The sequence below is a fragment of the Lissotriton vulgaris genome, chromosome 4_1 (genome assembly GCF_964263255.1).
Source record: "Lissotriton vulgaris chromosome 4_1, aLisVul1.2, whole genome shotgun sequence".
Classification (NCBI taxonomy): Eukaryota; Metazoa; Chordata; class Amphibia; order Caudata; family Salamandridae; genus Lissotriton; species Lissotriton vulgaris.
Window position 1 is genome coordinate 1,388,131,845 of NC_141691.1, and position 16,833 is coordinate 1,388,148,677.

The following is a 16,833-nucleotide window of genomic DNA, read 5'->3' on the forward strand; positions in this document are numbered from 1 at the left end:
AACGGCGGAGAGCCAACTGCTGAACCTTAGTCCCTGGAGATTGTGTGCTCATACGACCCCGACGGCCGGGTGGAAAGTTTTGCACGCCTTATGAGACTGAACCATGGGTCTTGAAGTCGACAAAAGGCACAGCGGTCACTGTAGAGCGGCATGGAGAGGAGTTAACACGAAAGGTCTCCTGGTTTAAGCAGATATCATCAGTGCCTGCCGCCCTGCAGCATGCTGAAATGTCAACCACTAGAGAACCTAATTTGAATGCGTCAGAAGATTGCGGTCAAGAGTCACCATCTTCTACTCCCACAAGGGCGTCACCATGGCTGCAGAGAAGGAGTCCTGAACAGGAGATAACAGCCATTTGGCGCCCGTACAACCTGAGGCCAAACCCGAGACCCAGCCCAAGACTGGCAGACTTTATTTGCTAGCTGTTTCATCTTTAGGTTGGTCAAAAGACTGATTTGGGAAGGGATGTAGCAGTCTAGTGTTTCATGGGGTCTCGGCAGAGACCAGAAGCACCTCCACACTATGTATCACCTTCTGGCCAGGCGTGGCCAGAGGGCATAAATAAACGGGCCGGGGTCGCTCGGGACTTCCGGTCCACGCTGACTGCATACTGTGTCTGTGTGTGATTATTTCCCCGTTCACCTTCTGTCCATACATACTTGCCCCTAGTGTAATTGATCCCCATATCACTCAGCAGCCCCCACACAATCCACTGTTAAATAACTTAGTTTTTTTGTTGTTGCAGTTTTATACAGCACGAACTTGACCCAAAGGTATCATAGCGCTTTACATGAGCACCAGTTGCATTACAGACAGACACATTTATTGTAGGCACGTGAAGATTACGTGATTTGCCCAGAATAACAGGATATTTGAGCCTCCTGCCAGACTCGAATCTGGTTCCCCAGTTTCAAAGTCGGCCGCCCTAGCCGTTAAGCAACACCCTCTCGCCAAAACTAAAGAACCTCTTCTTTCTAAACTAACGAAAAGAGTAAACCTTTTAGCATGTTATTTCGTGATGTGTTAAAAGTTGGATGTTTTTAGTCCATTGCTCACAATTTGTAGAAATAAAATGAAAAAAACAATAATTGTGGCTTTGGAGCGGTTTGTTGATTTATCTTTCTCTGAATTATCAGATTGGGAGTACAAATAGGTGGTAATCTACTCCATACCACCACCTCTACCATGACCATCAAAACGGACCTCAAATCTCTTCTCTTCCAAAGACGCTTCCAGAATTAATACATCCCTTTTCATGTCCCTCAAGGAAGTTCTCACAATGTTGTAAATATGTAATCCATGCCTGTACAATCCTCATCCCAATGTGTTTTTTTGTGTGACTCCCATCTATTGTTTTATTTTACTTTTTCTTCTATCTCGTTTGTATCTGTAACGTGTAAATATGTAAAATTCTCCTCATGCAACTTACTTGGTTCTATTGTGAAGCGCTCTGACACCTTTGGGCAAAGTCTGCGCTATATAAAAATGCATTAAATAAATAAAATAAATAAATACAAATGTATTCATGGCCCATTAGCACTATACACTTGCAGGGAACCGGTAGGACTGACGAGGGCGCTATTCACTGGCAGCCACGGCCATAGCAGCAGCCATCTTCCAAATTCAGAGAGAGGGGCGTGGCTACAAACGAAAGGAGCGTACTGTATTTAAATAACTGAAGTATGAGAGGAGGACACGCTCAGCACTGTGACAGTGTATGCTAATGAGGTAGCCCACGAGCCGCTCTGATAGCGACCTTGATTGGTTGTGCTGTTCGCGGCAGGCGCGCTGGATTGGCTGCGGTGAGCCGGTGCGGATGCTGCTGTGCGGCCCCGGACCCGGCTTCTCCTTTGGACTTGGGCTCCCCGGGAGGCTAGTACCATCGCGCGCCCTCCGAGCAGCATTGCCTCCCCGCCGGTGCATGCATGCAGCAGCGGGCAACGCGGCAGGATGATGGTGATGGGCATGAACCTGCAGGTGTTGGGCCGCGAGCTCTCCCTCTATCTGGAGCAGCAAGTCCGCTCGGGGCTTTTCGGCTCTGGGGTGGGCTTGTCCTTTGTGCTGGGCTTCGGAGCCGCCTATGCCTACTATTACCTCAGCAACATCGCCAAGGTGAGCTCTAACCCACGCCTGGGGATACATACACTCGACTCGTTGTTCTGAATGGTAGGGGTGTGTGGGGGAAGGGGGGAGCGGGGTGTGGGGGGGGGGGAGGTCAGTATTATGGTATTACGGCAGAAATGGAGGCAGCACCGCATGAATGAGATGACAGACGGGGAAGATGCTTTCAATACAGCATCAGGCAAAGCCATTTCCTAATTTTATCGGAATACATGTTAAAATAGCTGGCGAAATCGCTGGAACCTGGTATCCTTGCTCTGGTTCTCTAGGGCCGTTGAACCCAAAATGAGCTTAACTTTCATTTGGCTTCTGCGTGCCACCAACGCTGTATCTTTACACACAAAGAATTAAAAACAAAGCAGTTCCCGTTCATGCAAAGAGAAATAAATATCCATCTAGATTCTGAATTGTCCAATGTCAAGCAGCAGTCTATGATAGTAGTTCGGTTGCGTGACCAGCCCTCGCAGGAGTCAGTTGTTTCTGACAGCCTTAGTGTAGTGTTATTGGCTCATGACTGGAGGGAGTCACAGTGTGCTATCAGCCATGGGAGACAACTTATGTGGGGCACAAGTCCTCGAGCTCCAGCAATATTTCAATTGAGGGGCTTATAAAATTGCACCAAGCCCCGGGTTCTTCAAGGCAATAGAGGTGCCAACAGTGAGGCTTACTTAATTCAGAACAAGCGGTTGCCGCAGCTATACATTGTGACAACAGCAGGTGTGGAGGTTGCAGATGTGTTATAACACAGGGTTCACACACCTAGGGTGTTTTTTTTGGCAATCGGTAGTACAGTTTTGAACATGCTGTATTGTTTTAGAGGGCTCTGAATGTCTGCCGATTATCACTGGAATTCGAACATCTGCGCATGAAATGCGGGCAATGACATTTCGCTGCTTGGTTGATTGGTCTTTCATTCCTTCAAAGAAAATCACAAACGGAAACCTGATTTTTTTGAACTCTTTGACACGCCCATTGTCTTGTGTGACAGAATCTGCCAGTCATGAATTTTCAGGAACCTTAGAGTTACACACTAGGACTTGTAGTTTTTTTTTAACCTTGTACAAATCGACTAATAATCCAACATGAAAAGTTTCGCTGGCTAAAAATCCAAGACTGTCTGAAGACGTCACACTTGATGTAAGATTACTTGAAAGCTGGGTTTGTAATGTATTAAGTGGTTATTCCATTTACATTGTTACTTCTTAATCCGTATATATAACCAAATATAAATCTGGCTCCCCAATTTTTTGGAAGTCTAATATTCCACTCTCATCATGCATGAAAACAAGGAAAAAAGCCATTTGTTTTGAGTTTTGAATAGTTTATGGAGAGGTTTTTACCAAGCTTCACTAACCGATACAGCAGGGGCAGCAAGTATTTTTAAAACAACAAACGCAGATTGGAAAAAGAGGAGTGTGAGTGTCAATGGCAATGTGCACGAGAGAGTGTGATTGATCAAATCTGAGTGTGATAGAGCATGAGAGGGTATGATCATTTGAGTATATGTGAGTGTGTGTGTGTATGTGTGTGTGGGTATATGAGTATAGCATGGTGTGAGAGTTTTATGCTTGGGACTGTAATCCTGGAATACTGGAGGCAAGTCTTGCCTATTGGGCATGTCGATACTTATCCTGGCATACTGGATATAATTCTTGGTAGGTGGGGGAACGAATGACAACATGCTGCTTCTGACATACTTGAGGTAATTATTAGCATAGGAGTAGACCCCATAGTATAGGAGCACATGTCAGTTTCTGGTCTTTGTATACCAGAGGTAATTCGTCTCCGTTGCAGCCTCTCCTTTTCGCTCTTCACCATGGACGCAGCAGGGATACAGCAGCACAGTCAGGTTTCGTAGAATGATTATTTTTATTTAGTAAGTTTCACCATCGGGTGTGGACATGAGACCAACGCGTTTCAGCCGTAGCCTTCAACAGGGTCATCAGCAATGTCATTGACCATGTCATGAGTGATGTTATATGTGAGGTCATAAGCAGTGCATTGCGGGGGATGCGAGTTATAGTTAGCTCAATAACTATACCAGTTGAATTTCTCTGGTTTTGTATGAGTGAAATGTTAGCCTAACTATAACATCTCTGTAACCTTTGGGTTTTTTCAGTGAATTTCTAAGGTTTTTTAAATGCTAATTCCTACCTATAACGTCCGTGTAACCTTTATTTTTTCAGTAACTTGCTTAGTTTTTTTTACTAGTATCTGCCTTTACAGAGTGGTGGAGAAAGGGGGCTGGGCCTCTGACCAGGTCTCGGGAATCCCGCTGTGTAGGACTTGCAGGAGGTACCAAGAGGGCTTCTTGGCCCCCAAGGTCCCTCAGGAGTAAAGTGAGCTTCATCTCCCAACCAGTAGGGCACCTTGAGACGCGTTTGCAGAGTGGTGGAGAAAGGGGGCATGGCATCCGAAGCCTCTTAGCAACCCTGCTGTGTGGGACTTACTACAGATAACAGGAGAAGTAGTTGACCCCTAGGGACGTCCTTGGGGTCCAACTACCCCTCATGTTACCTCCAGTAAGTCCTACAAAGCTGGATTGCTGAGAGGTTATAGGAGGCCACGCCCCCTTTCTCCACCACTCTGCAAACACGCCTCTTGGCGCACTACTTGTAGGTGGATAAAGTCCCTTTGGCTCTTGAGTGTCCTTGAGGGCTAACTAGCCCTCCTGATACCTACAATAAGACTCACACAGCTGGATTGCTGAGAGTATGTCAGTGGCCATGTCCCTTTTCTCCACTATCGAACAAACGCGCTTCCTGGTGCACTACTGGTTGGGGAAGACGTCAGCTTTAGTCCTGAGGCCCACAGGGGTACAGGGGAATTAATTCCCTAATCAGCAGCATGCCAGGTGCCACATTTGCAGAGTGGTGCAGAAAGGGGGCGTGGTCTCCAAGTTCTATCAGCAATCCCACTCTGTGGGAGTTATTGGAGGTAATGGAAAGGGTACCAGGATCCTGTGGACCCTAAATATCATAGGGGACTTCATCCCCCAACAACCACTGTGCCAGGAGGCGCGTTTGCAGCGTGGTGGTGAAGGGGCGTGGCCTCCGGCGACTTGCTGGAGGTTTTTGTTTATTGCAATTTTTTAAGGGAGGGGGGCTGCGTGGCTCACCTTTCCTAGGCCAAAGTTGGGCCCGGCTTTTTATTTTTTTATTTTAAGGGAGGGGGCTGGGTAGCCCCCTACCTGGGCCATTTCGGCCCTGGAGTTCCCATCCCCCAGGGCCTGCCCCTTTCTATATTTAAAAACAAATATGGAAGGTGGGCTGGGCGGCGCCCCTCCCGAGCAGATGTTGGCCCCGGGACCCCATCCCACGAGGCCGGGCCTGTAGTGTGGATGCCCAGGGCACCCACATTTTACAGTTGGGGACCGTGGGGGGGAGGCAGAAGACCCTGTGGTCCAGAATGGCTCACCGCCTCCTGTGGGGGCCGGCATTTCTTTTGACACACAGGGAGCTGCTGACATGCAGCTCCCTGTGCTCCCTGTCTGTAACAAGCAAAGTGTGCTCCACTTTGAGCAAGCAAGAGCAAAATGCTCTCGCTTGCTCAAAGCGGATCACTGTTTACTAGAGCATGGCGTAAGCAGGGCTCCCGCCATGCCATAGCAATCTGCAATGCCCCAGACATTGCTGGAGCTGGCCCTGGGGGATGGCGGTCCCCAGGGTCAAGTATGTCTCCAGCAGGGGGGCCGCGTGCCCCCCTCCTTTCTTGAGTAGAGGCCTACCCCGAGGAGGTGGCGGTTCTCGGGCCGAGAATGGCCTGGGAGGTCAGCCACGCGACCCCTGTCCCATTTCTTTAAAATACAGTTTGGCCCCGGGGAGATGGTGGTCCCCATGGCAGGGGGATACTTGAGGCCCCCCATTGCATTAGCCCCGGGGAGTTGGCGGTCCCCGGGGCTGCGGGAGGCCATGTGGGGCCCCTGCACCTATTTCATTATGTTTGCCCCAGGGAAGTGGCAGAATCCAGGGGCCTTTATTTATGGAAGCACCGGAGACCGCGCTTTGTTTAAAAAAAAAATTCGGCAGGAGTCACGGATCCATGGCGACTCCCGCCAATTTTTTTTTTAAAGAGGCCCAGGAGGTCAGGGTGTTTGTACGATGCCCCCATTTCTTTCTTTAACATTTTTTTCTTGTGGCTCGGTTCAACCAAGTCACAAGATGGCTGCCAACACTTCCTGGTTTGAAGTGTTGGCAGCCAATCAGGTCTTAACACGAGATTGGGAGGAGTCACGGATGCACAGCGTCTCTAAATACACAACTGAGAATTTCTTTACAATTCTCAGCAACTACTGAATGGATTTACACCATTTACCAAAAAGACTGCTTTCTGGACCAAGAGCTACCTTTCTACCAAATTTGGTGTAATTCCATTCAGCAGGTAGGGGTGTATGTCATCCAGGAGTAGTATTCAACACTTCTTTATTCTTCGGTGTCCTACTCATGACTGTCTTCCCCACTTCGGTTCCCTGCTCCTCCCTTTCCTGCTCCTCCCACCAGTCTATCCCAAGACACTAGACTGCTGCCTACGACACTACATCTCCCCCCTTCTTAACAAAATAGAATTAACTTCAGGCCTGTTTATAGTTCCTTGACTGACCGTGCAGGTCTACAAGTTGTCCGCATGGATCATGGACAAGTTGCCGTTCTAGGCTTAGACTCAGTCAGCTCCTCAGGCGTTGGCAAGGTGTGGTCTGTTGGAGACACTGCATTGTTTGAGCTGTCAGCTGCCTTGACAAGAGTATTCTTGACTGCGGGAGTGCGCCTTTGAAAATGCAAGGCACTGTGTGTGATTCTCTGATTCTCAGATTCGTTGCAGGTTCCAATAGTCTTCCGAGTTGTCCACTCACTTACAGATTCTGGCGTGATCATGGTTGTCTTTTGTGAAGTGACGGTTGATGACTCAACTCAATAGCGGCAATCTGTCTTTCTTGGTAGCCCTTGTTCGACTGACACTCGAAGAGTGGACGGTGTTCTGGTTCTCTTTCGAGCATGCATACCAGGCAGTAAGGCACTGTCTGACATGGATGGCTCGGTTTGGTCTCTGGGCTCATTTGTTGACCCTGTTTGCCTCACCCACTCCCACTCGCATTTGGGACTGCTGGACTCTTTGATCATCCGGGCACGTGTGTGTTTCTTCCTTATCCACCCATTCTGCCTTCCTTGCTGAGTGGCAGGATAGTCCTTGCTATCCCGTATGTCTGGTTTCCTTCTGCGAGCACGTTGAGTCAGCCTGGCTGACCCCTTCAAGGGTGCTGATATATTCCTTATGTCTTGAAATGGCTGTAACTGACATAACGTGTTGTACTGTGGGGTGATCAGATGTTCTGAGCCATTGATTTGGGATGTGCTGGTTGACCGGAATGACTGTACGGACATGCTTTCTGAATTGGAGGAGCATTTTGCTGGTTTCCTCTGAGAATGTTTCTTTGCGATTGTTTTGACTGGTACATTGCTTGAACTGGTAGTCTGTGATGACATGCTCCTGGAGTCTGAGTCATCCATGAGACATCTTTGTGAGTGTAGCTTTTGAGGTGTCCTGGGTGTTATTGCTGTGGATAGGTTATTTGCTAACCACGCGTTTATTTCTTTGGTCTGGTCGTGGAGTCCATGGTCTCGGTCCCTCTCACATGACATTAACTGTCTCTCCCCAGTGTTCTCATTGTCGCGGATGTCTTTAGTGCACATGCCTGTCCCTTTCCGGTGTCTGAGTTGTGTACCATGCCTCATGTGATTTGTTTCTTCTTCTCGTTTGTTGGGTGCACTAACGGCAGTGCCACTTGTGTAGTGTGTCTTCCTGCTTGCCGCTTCTTCAGAAGTGTCTACAACATTTGATGGGCAGTGGGTTGCTCGAGTGTGTTCGTATACCGGTGTCCAGAGTTGACGTGACTTGTCCACTCGTCTGTATTTGGTCCTTTCCACATATTCCTTGAACAGGCTGTCATCTGTATCCTTTGTGTGGTCTGTCCCACTTGACGCTTCATCCAAATAGTTTGTAATGTCTGTTGAATGATACACCGAAGATGTATCAGTGAGGCTGTCATAATCATCCTTCACTGCCTTTTGTATTGTTAAATCAGTGTGTTTCACGTCACTCGGTTTCTTCCGCTGTCTTGTCTCTATTCTGCCTTCGCCCTCCCTCTTTCTGGTTTTGTTTGTTTCCTGGGCTTTCTCCACAGACATGGGAGACGTCTCCATACTTTTATCTTCGTGACGTGCATTCGGGTGCAGTTCTTTTGCTGATTGTCTTGCCTTAACCCGTTCTCCAACGGCAGCCCTCCTGATGATTTCTTTTAGAGAGAACTGTCCTTGAAGGATCTTACGTTTTGTTTCAGGTTTTGAGCAACCTTCAATTACCCGGAGTCGAACTGCTTCCTCATCTGTAAATGTGTTGAAGTGGCAGTAGTGCACTAGACTTTGTAGCCTTGTTATGAAGTTTGGTAATGATTCTCCGGGTTCCTGCCGTGCCGCATTGAAAGCGATGCGTTCATGATCCACGTCGTCTTTTGTGTTGAAATGAGCGCGTAGCGTCTCTTTGAGTTTTTCATATGTCTCTGTGTCTTTAGCTGAAAACTTTCTGATTAAGCGTCGGCCTTCATGACCTACAAGCTGAAGTAGCAATAGTAGACGTTTTCCATCCCTTCGCTCACCGGTTGTTTCAAGAAAGTCATCCAGTGATTCTAGCCACCTGTTCCATCGGGGACTCAAGCTCTGCCCGTTGGTCTGCGTCGTTGGGGGTGGTATTTCGATGCAGGGTTTAGATGTGCATGTTTCTTCTCTCACCGACATGATGGTGAAATGTATAACAGTGTCACAGGGCTGTTCCCTTTTCTTCCTGTCTTCTTTTGCTGACCGCCCCTCAGCCGATAGTCTTTGTTTGGTCGTTTCCTTTGGTTTTGGTAAGATTCACTGCGCTTGGGTGATTATTGAATGTTGCTCGCCCCTGGCGCGACTATCTCGGTACGCTTCAGTGAGTTAGGCTTGGATCTCCTGAGGTCAAATGGTCACCATTCAGCTGCATCATGCGTGAATCGTGGCTCTGCGACTTCCCGCTTTCGTTTCTTCTGCTTTAATTGCTTGTCTTCACGTGGTTCTGAAGTTTACTTCGGTACTTGCCTTTGCTCGTGCTTGTTCCGTTGGGGGTCTGCATTTGCTTGTGTTTGTTGCATTCGAGGTTTGTATTGGCGTGTGCTTGCTGTGTTTATCGTTGCCTTGACTTGCGCTTGTTGCTAAAGTCACTTCGATTCATCACACTTCTTGTTGCTCGTATCAGTTATCGATTGTGCACAGGTCCTCTTTGTTCGTTGCTTGCACTCGTTTACATAGCCTTGTATTCGCTCGTGGGTGCTTGCATTGGCTCTGGTATTTGCTCATGTTTTCACCCTTTTCTTTGCATGTGTTTGTCTACTTGTTCAGCCTCTTGCATTGGCTTGTGCTTGTTGTATGTCTGGTCACTTTTCAGCCTCTTGTATTGGCTTGTGCTTGTTGTTTGTACTTGTGCTTCTTTGTGTTCAACGTAATCTTCACTCGTTTTCTGTGTTTGCTTGCTCGGGCTGGTCGCGCTGTACTTCATGCACTTGCCAGTGCCTGATGTCACACAGTCTGTTTGCTGTACGCTTTCACAACCGCCTGACTTCATGTAAGTCTGTACTTACATTTTTATCTGTCTTCATAATCGCCAAACTAGCTTGCCAAGTCTTTGAATCAGGCTTCCAGGTCTTTGGGACTCACCATTGCACTGCTGATCGTGGCAGTTTGTCCCCGGGCGCTCTCTGGCTTCTGTGCCGCTTTTGCGCCGTTTTTTATTTATTTATTTTTCTCCGGCCGTTTCTCCCGAATTAGGGACACTCCGGGTGGCCCTCCAACAGTGCAGGCAACTTTTCTTCGGTCACCGGTCTTGAGAGTTTACTCAGCTAGCCGCTGTTATTAGAGTCAGTAATTTCGATCTTTTCAAAATCCCCTGTGCAGTTTATGCCCTTGTAATTTATATATATATATTTTTTGCTCGCAGGTTTATCTCTTTCACTCTGTTTTCTGCAGTGCAGCTGTTGTGCTTGCTTGCCAGGGCTTTAAATGAAATCCGTGCCTTTGGGACTCACCCCCTGCCTTGCTGCGCGCAGCGGACTGTCCCCAGGTGTTCTCAGCCTCTGCACGGCCTTTCGCGCCGTTTCTTTTCTTCCGGCCGCTTCGTTTTGAAATGTGGGTGCTCTGGACAGCCCTCCGAGCGTACGGGCAACTTCAGTTTACCCACTTGTCATGTCACGGGGCAGCATTCAGGCACAACGCGTAACGCGTTTCGTTTTCGCGCTTCCGACGCGCGGCGCTGATACAGGCTGCAGGCTCTCTAGTCTCGGCCGTTCACACACGGCAGGGGTTCGGGCAATGTGGGTTTTGCACTAATCCCACCCTCGTCGCCAGTGTCATGCCCCCCCGAATTACGACAGGAGCCAGGAGTAGTATTCAACACTTCTTTATTCTTCGGTGTCCTACTCATGACTGTCTTCCCCACTTCGGTTCCCTGCTCCTCCCTTTCCTGCTCCTCCCACCAGTCTATCCCAAGACACTAGACTGCTGCCTACGACACTACAGTGTAGCTGTGTCTAAACTTTCCCATGATATTCTAAATGGAGAAAAAGTGTTTTGGGACCCCTCCTCTTTTTCAAGGCCCCCGCTTGACGGATCACCCTGAAAGTTTCAAGACAGCAGCTGAAGTGAGCGTCATACTAATTTTGAAAATGCCATGAAGATTCGTCAAATGACGCCAAAGTTATTAGCAAATGAAAAAAATGCTCTTCCTATGGAAACTACAACCTACCTTTAACTACCTACTGGCAACTGCCAGTAGGTAATATATATATGACCTCATTCCCATAGACAAAGTGTCTTTGTTTTGCTAATAACTTTTGCACTGTTTGACGAATCTTCACAAAATCTTTAAAGCTAGTATGGCAATAACTTCAGCTGCTATTTGGAAAGTTATGGGGTGATTCGCCAAGTGGGGGCCGAGAAAAAAGAGGGTCCCAAACACATTTTCCCCATGCAATTTCCCATAGGGATTTTGAACACGACTACAGCCCGAACCGTTGAACGAAATTACACCACATTTGGCAGAAAGCTAGATCTTGGTCCAGAAAGATCTCTTTGGATGATTTGGTGTAAATCCATTCAGTAGTTTTATAGTTATTAATGAAATGTGTATATCTAGGGACACAGAGGGTCCGTGTAGCCCAGAGATCCCAAAATGAGATCTGATTGGCTGCCAACACTTCAACCTGGACGTTGTAGTCCGAGAGAAAATATAGAAAACAGATAAGGGTCAGGGTAGAAATATCATGACCCTCTAGGCCTGGCGGTGGGGTCCCACAGAGATCCCACTGGGGTGCCAAAAATGTTTTTTTTTAAATGAAATAATTAATTATCACAAATTCGCTGAGGATCCACTGTTAAAATAAATACAAGCGTGGGCTCCCTCTCTTGTTTGGTATATGCCCCTCGGTTGGGCCAAGACCCAGGGATCTATTGAACTGTATAATTTGGGTAGTGGGTGAGTGCCAACCCCTTCCCAATCCGTTTTCAGACCCAGGGATCACTGCCTATCCGAGGTCAGGCCATTATATAAAGGGCCCTTCCCTGGTCATTTTCGGCCCTGGGATCACCACCTCCCAGGGTTCGGCTAAGTTCCAAAACGAGAAGAGGAGCTGCTTGTCCCCCCCCCTCCCCGGGCTGAATTCGGCCCTGGTGATCACCACCTCCCTGGGGCCAGGCCAATTGAGGGAGAGGGGGGACCCCCTCCCCAGGCCGTTTCCGGACCTGGTGACTACGACCCTTGGGGCCCAAAAGAGGTCTGAAATGGGAAGAGTGGCCGTGCGCCCATCCCCTTCAGGGGCAGTTGTCAGCCCCAGGTACCACCACCCCCCAGGGCCCGGCCGTGACAAGCAAAAGGAGGTCAGCGCGGTCCCCCTACTGGAGCCATTAATGGCCCTGTGTACTGGCACTCCCCAGGGCCGGCTCCTGCTATGTCCTGAGGTGCCCACCCTTGGGACATAGCGGTTTCTCTGACGGACATGGTGTGGGCAGGGAAATGCCTCTTTGCTCTGGCTTGGCAGTAGCAGGAAAAATGCGTCTGCTCGCTTTGAGCGGACTTTTCATCTATTTCCCTGCCCGCTGTGAATAGGGCAGGGAAACAGATGAGTAAATTGCCCTTCCCACCCCCTGCAGGGAGCATCCTTTTAAGCTGCTCCTAGTAGGAGGTGGGGACCTGGCAAGGGGCTACGGGGTTTTCCCTGCAGCCCGAACAAAAAGCTAGTGGATGCCCTGGGTGGGGTCTAGGACACCCACCATGTATTGGCCAGGCTCCCAGGGATGGGGTCCCTGGGGCCAATTTTGACCTGGGGAGAAGAGCTGCGTGCCCCCCTTTATAATAAGACAGGGCCCGAGAGATGGGGTTCCCCATCTCAAGGAGCCAAAATTGGCCTGGGGAGGGGGCTGCTTGCCCCCCTCCTGCATAATGTAAGGGATAGACCTCGGGGATGGAATCGCTGGGGCCATAGACAGCCCGGGGAGAGGGGGGGCCATGTACCCCCTCCCTATAAAAGGTGGCATGCCACAAGGGTGGGGTCCCCGAGAATGAAATTGGCCCAGGGATGGGGACCGAGTGCGCCGAACCTAGGTTGAGTGCCTTTGGCGGGTTGGTGCCAGGGCCTCGCCATAGGCCATGCCCTGTGGCCATCCCCCCTACCATGCGTGGCGTGTGGTGGGCTGCATACAGAGGGTTTCTCCCCTTCCAGTGCTTAATTTGAGCCTGTGTTTTCCAGTGCTCGGCACCTGCACTTAATTGTCAAAACTGGCAATTATGTCACCTGCCACATGGTGGCGCTGTTTGTGCAATTAAAAGATGAGCAGAACAACAGTTGTTGATTAATTCAATACACATGAAAACAATTAATACCAGCCGCCCAAGTTAATCTCATAGCTTTGGGGGCCTATAAAAGTCTGAAATGTTCACATTGTAGAAGTGTGATAGTTAGTAGTTGTGCAGAAACTGTCATTGGCAGCTCTGGCAGTGGCAATGAGTGGGGCAAGCTGTGGTGGCATTCAGACGAGGGTTCTGACATTTTTTTTAACCAGTTAAGCACTGTCCCCTTTCAAAAGATGTGCGCAGCATGGGGTTGGCTGCATGGGCGGTGGGGGTGGGGGGTGTTGGGGTGTTGGTCAACCCCCTGCCATGCCTTCGGCCGTGCGACACAGAGGTTGGCTTAATGCATGGTAATTAAATATTACTTTACGTTCAAAACGCAATAGAAATTCATCGGAAAAAAGAAGGGTTACAGGGACGTTATAGTTAGATTCACATTTTACACACACAAAACCATAGAAATTCAGCAGTAATGGTTATTTTACGTAACTATTACTTGTGCACTAAGTTAACCATAACTCACGCCCTCGCCATGCACTGCTAATTTTCACACATATTACTTTACTCATGACATCTTCTATGACATAAGTGATAGTATCATTTCAACATTAGCTGTAAAATTATTGATGATAAAACTGCATGGTGGGGGAGCAAGTTATAGTTACCTTAGTGCAAATTTATATGGGGGACAGGTTGTTCACGTCTGGACACTTACCTGTAATCTGGGTTCAGGTCTTCCACCGTTAGGCCAACTGTTCCTGGAATCCACAATCTCCGTGAGAAGAGTAAATCTGCGTTTAGCGCTATTTCTTAGTGCAAAAATCCACCCTCCCATCTAAAATGGATGTAAGGATGCATTTTGTGCAAAGAAATAGCGCTAAATGCAGCCGAACATGACCTGCATCGCGATCACTAAATGTGCTTTCACAGTAGGAATAATAACATGAGCAGGAGTAATTGCGTAATTATCGGTATTTTCGCATCAAAGGGTTACATGGAATTACCAAAATTACTCCGATTATTCCATCGTAATCAAAGTTCGTCCAGACCTAGTGTTTTTGTACGAGTACAAGTACGTAAATGGATGCAATGCATGTTTACAGTGAAAATAACAATACAGATTTAAATTATACAGCAACCCTTGTTTTGAAATGAAAGTTTCGGTTCCATTGCTTTTTTTTCTATGTGGTACAAAAAGTGTTCTTGTGATTTGTGTCTTCAACAAGAGAGTATGTGTTGTCCTGTATTTTTATACCCTTTCCTTATCTTCTGCAGAAGCCTCAGTTAGTGGCTAGTGGGGAGACCTTCTCCCAGTTCCTGAAGATGCATTGCCCTGTGGTGCTGGAGAACTACTACCCCACTCCCTGGTGCTGGGAAGGCAAGGCTCAGACTCTCATCCGGCCATTCATCACCTGCAGGCCTCGGGTACATTATACCAAGTAGGTACATTAGCGGTAGGAACATTAGCAGCACTCATGACACGCTTGTCGGCTACCTATGACAATCACTCATGCATGTGATCATCTCATGGCACCTGTTCAATGGTAGAAATCTGTCCTGCTATCAACCCGCTCACACAATTTATTTATGTTACAACGTTAATGTGTTTATTAAAAGCCTGAATCTGCTTTAATCAATTATGTGTCCCATGTCGTAGCGAGACTTATGCGAGCAGCTCCTGTACCCCTCTTGAGTTCATCGCTCTGAGCGTGGGTACAGCTCATATCTGCTAAAGGCCAGCCCTACTAATACACCTGTAAGGAGTGAGACACGATGGCTGAGTCTGAAATATGGATTTTTCCGTAATGGAAAAGTGAAAATAAACGATTACCATTTCATACAGAACATGTGTGGTGTGAATTGAATACCATTATCAATTAAAATGGACATCCGTAGTTCTTCTTTAAAAAAAACATTGAGTAGAAATTCTAAAACCTCTGTGGAAGATGAGCTTAAAAAGTTTAGCGTTATCTTTTGTAAAAAGTAAGGTGTTTAGACAAAGTATTCGGAAAAAATAACATGCTGAAACAATATCATGTCACGAACATCAAGCACAAAAATATTTGAAGTTAACCTTCTATAGGTAAGGAAAGTTTAAATATATAACTTCACATATATGTACCATGCCACAATTCGCCATTTCATTTGTGAACACCCCAAAAGCAGCACTTACCTGGACGATGGATTCTGGGGCTTGTAGTTTCAACTACCTGCAAGCAGTGAGCGGGATTCAGAGGGGGTGTGGCGATCCTGTACCAATGACACCGTGGCGGGGAAAGTACTTATGGGTGAACCAGTCTACAGGAACATTGTTCAAAGGCATCCGAGGAAGGCCGTTCCAGGCCGAAATGCATCATGCCGATTCTGCTAAATAAAAGCATCTCCAACGCTATCCCCGCTGTGGCCTCTGCTTCTTCGGTTTTGGGAGGAGTTCCAGTCATGTTGTGCGCGGTGTCCAGAAACGCGCTTCAGAGGCCCCGTTCTACTAAAAGGCCCGGGCTTTTCTGGTGTCTGCTACGGCAGTTCTCGTTGGTGCAAGGTATTGCAAAAGTCCCGGGTCTGCCTCCAAACACAGTAATATCCAGGGCGGCTGCATCGCAGGCCGTGACTTCACGTCGGATGGGAACCAGTACTGACTCCTTCATCCCTTACCTGGCGAACTCCTGTGAATGTGAGGTGAGAACGGAAAGGGGACCGGAGGAGGTGCTCAGCTTTTAATTCTCCTGTATTTTGACTATGTTGGCCCTCGCAGACTCTGCCACAATTCGCCATTTCATTTGTGAACACCCCAAAAGCAGCACTTACCTGGACAATGGATTCTGGGGCTTGTAGTTTCAACTACCTGCAAGCAGTGAGCGGGATTCAGAGGGGGTGTGGCGATCCTGAACCAATGACACAGTGGCGGGGAAAGTACTTATGGGTGAACCAGTCTACAGGAACATTGTTCAAAGGCATCCGAGGAAGGCCGTTCCAGGCCGAAATGCATCATGCCGATTCTGCTAAATAAAAGCATCTCCAACGCTATCCCCGCTCTGGCCTCTGCTTCTTCGGTTTTGGGAGGAGTTCCAGTCATGTTGTGCGCGGTGTCCAGAAACGCGCTTCAGAGGCCCGTTCTACTAAAAGGCCCGGGCTTTTCTGGTGTCTGCTACGGCAGTTCTCGTTGGTGCAAGGTATTGCAAAAGTCCCGGGTCTGCCTCCAAACACAGTAATATCCAGGGCGGCTGCATCGCAGGCCATGACTTCACGTCGGATGGAACCAGTACTGACTCCTTCATCCCTTACCTGGCGAACTCCTGTGAATGTGAGGTGAGAACGGAAAGGGGACCGGAGGAGGTGCTCAGCTTTTAATTCTCCTGTATTTTGACTATGTTGGCCCTCGCAGACTCTGCCACAATTCGCCATTTCATTTGTGAACACCCCAAAAGCAGCACTTACCTGGACAATGGATTCTGGGGCTTGTAGTTTCAACTACCTGCAAGCAGTGAGCGGGATTCAGAGGGGGTGTGGCGATCCTGAACCAATGACACAGTGGCGGGGAAAGTACTTATGGGTGAACCAGTCTACAGGAACATTGTTCAAAGGCATCCAAGGAAGGCCGTTCCAGGCCGAAATGCATCATGCTGATTCTGCTAAATAAAAGCATCTCCAACGCTATCCCCGCTGTGGCCTCTGCTTCTTCGGTTTTGGGAGGAGTTCCAGTATATATATATATATATATATATATATATATATATATATATATATATATATAAAATCAGCTGCAACTCGCGAAAACACCGCCTGGATGCGGAATCACAG

The 16,833-nt window shown here is 48.1% G+C and overlaps 1 protein-coding gene across 2 annotated transcripts in view; it reads left to right on the plus strand.

Moving 5' to 3' along the window:
* Nucleotides 1–1,697: 1,697 nt before the first annotated feature.
* The window catches only part of ABHD3 (abhydrolase domain containing 3, phospholipase), a 379,776-nt gene continuing 364,640 nt past the window's right edge, over nucleotides 1,698–16,833 (plus strand). Inside the window, exons 1-2 of one of the 2 annotated variants that reach the window (XM_086965630.1) lie at nucleotides 1,698–2,112; nucleotides 14,311–14,474. In XM_086965630.1, coding sequence (XP_086821756.1) covers nucleotides 1,951–2,112; nucleotides 14,311–14,474 — 326 coding nt within the window. In that variant the 5' untranslated portion in view covers nucleotides 1,698–1,950. The remainder of the gene's footprint in view (nucleotides 2,113–14,310; nucleotides 14,475–16,833) is intronic. The other variant, XM_086965631.1, reaches the window with a different exon arrangement.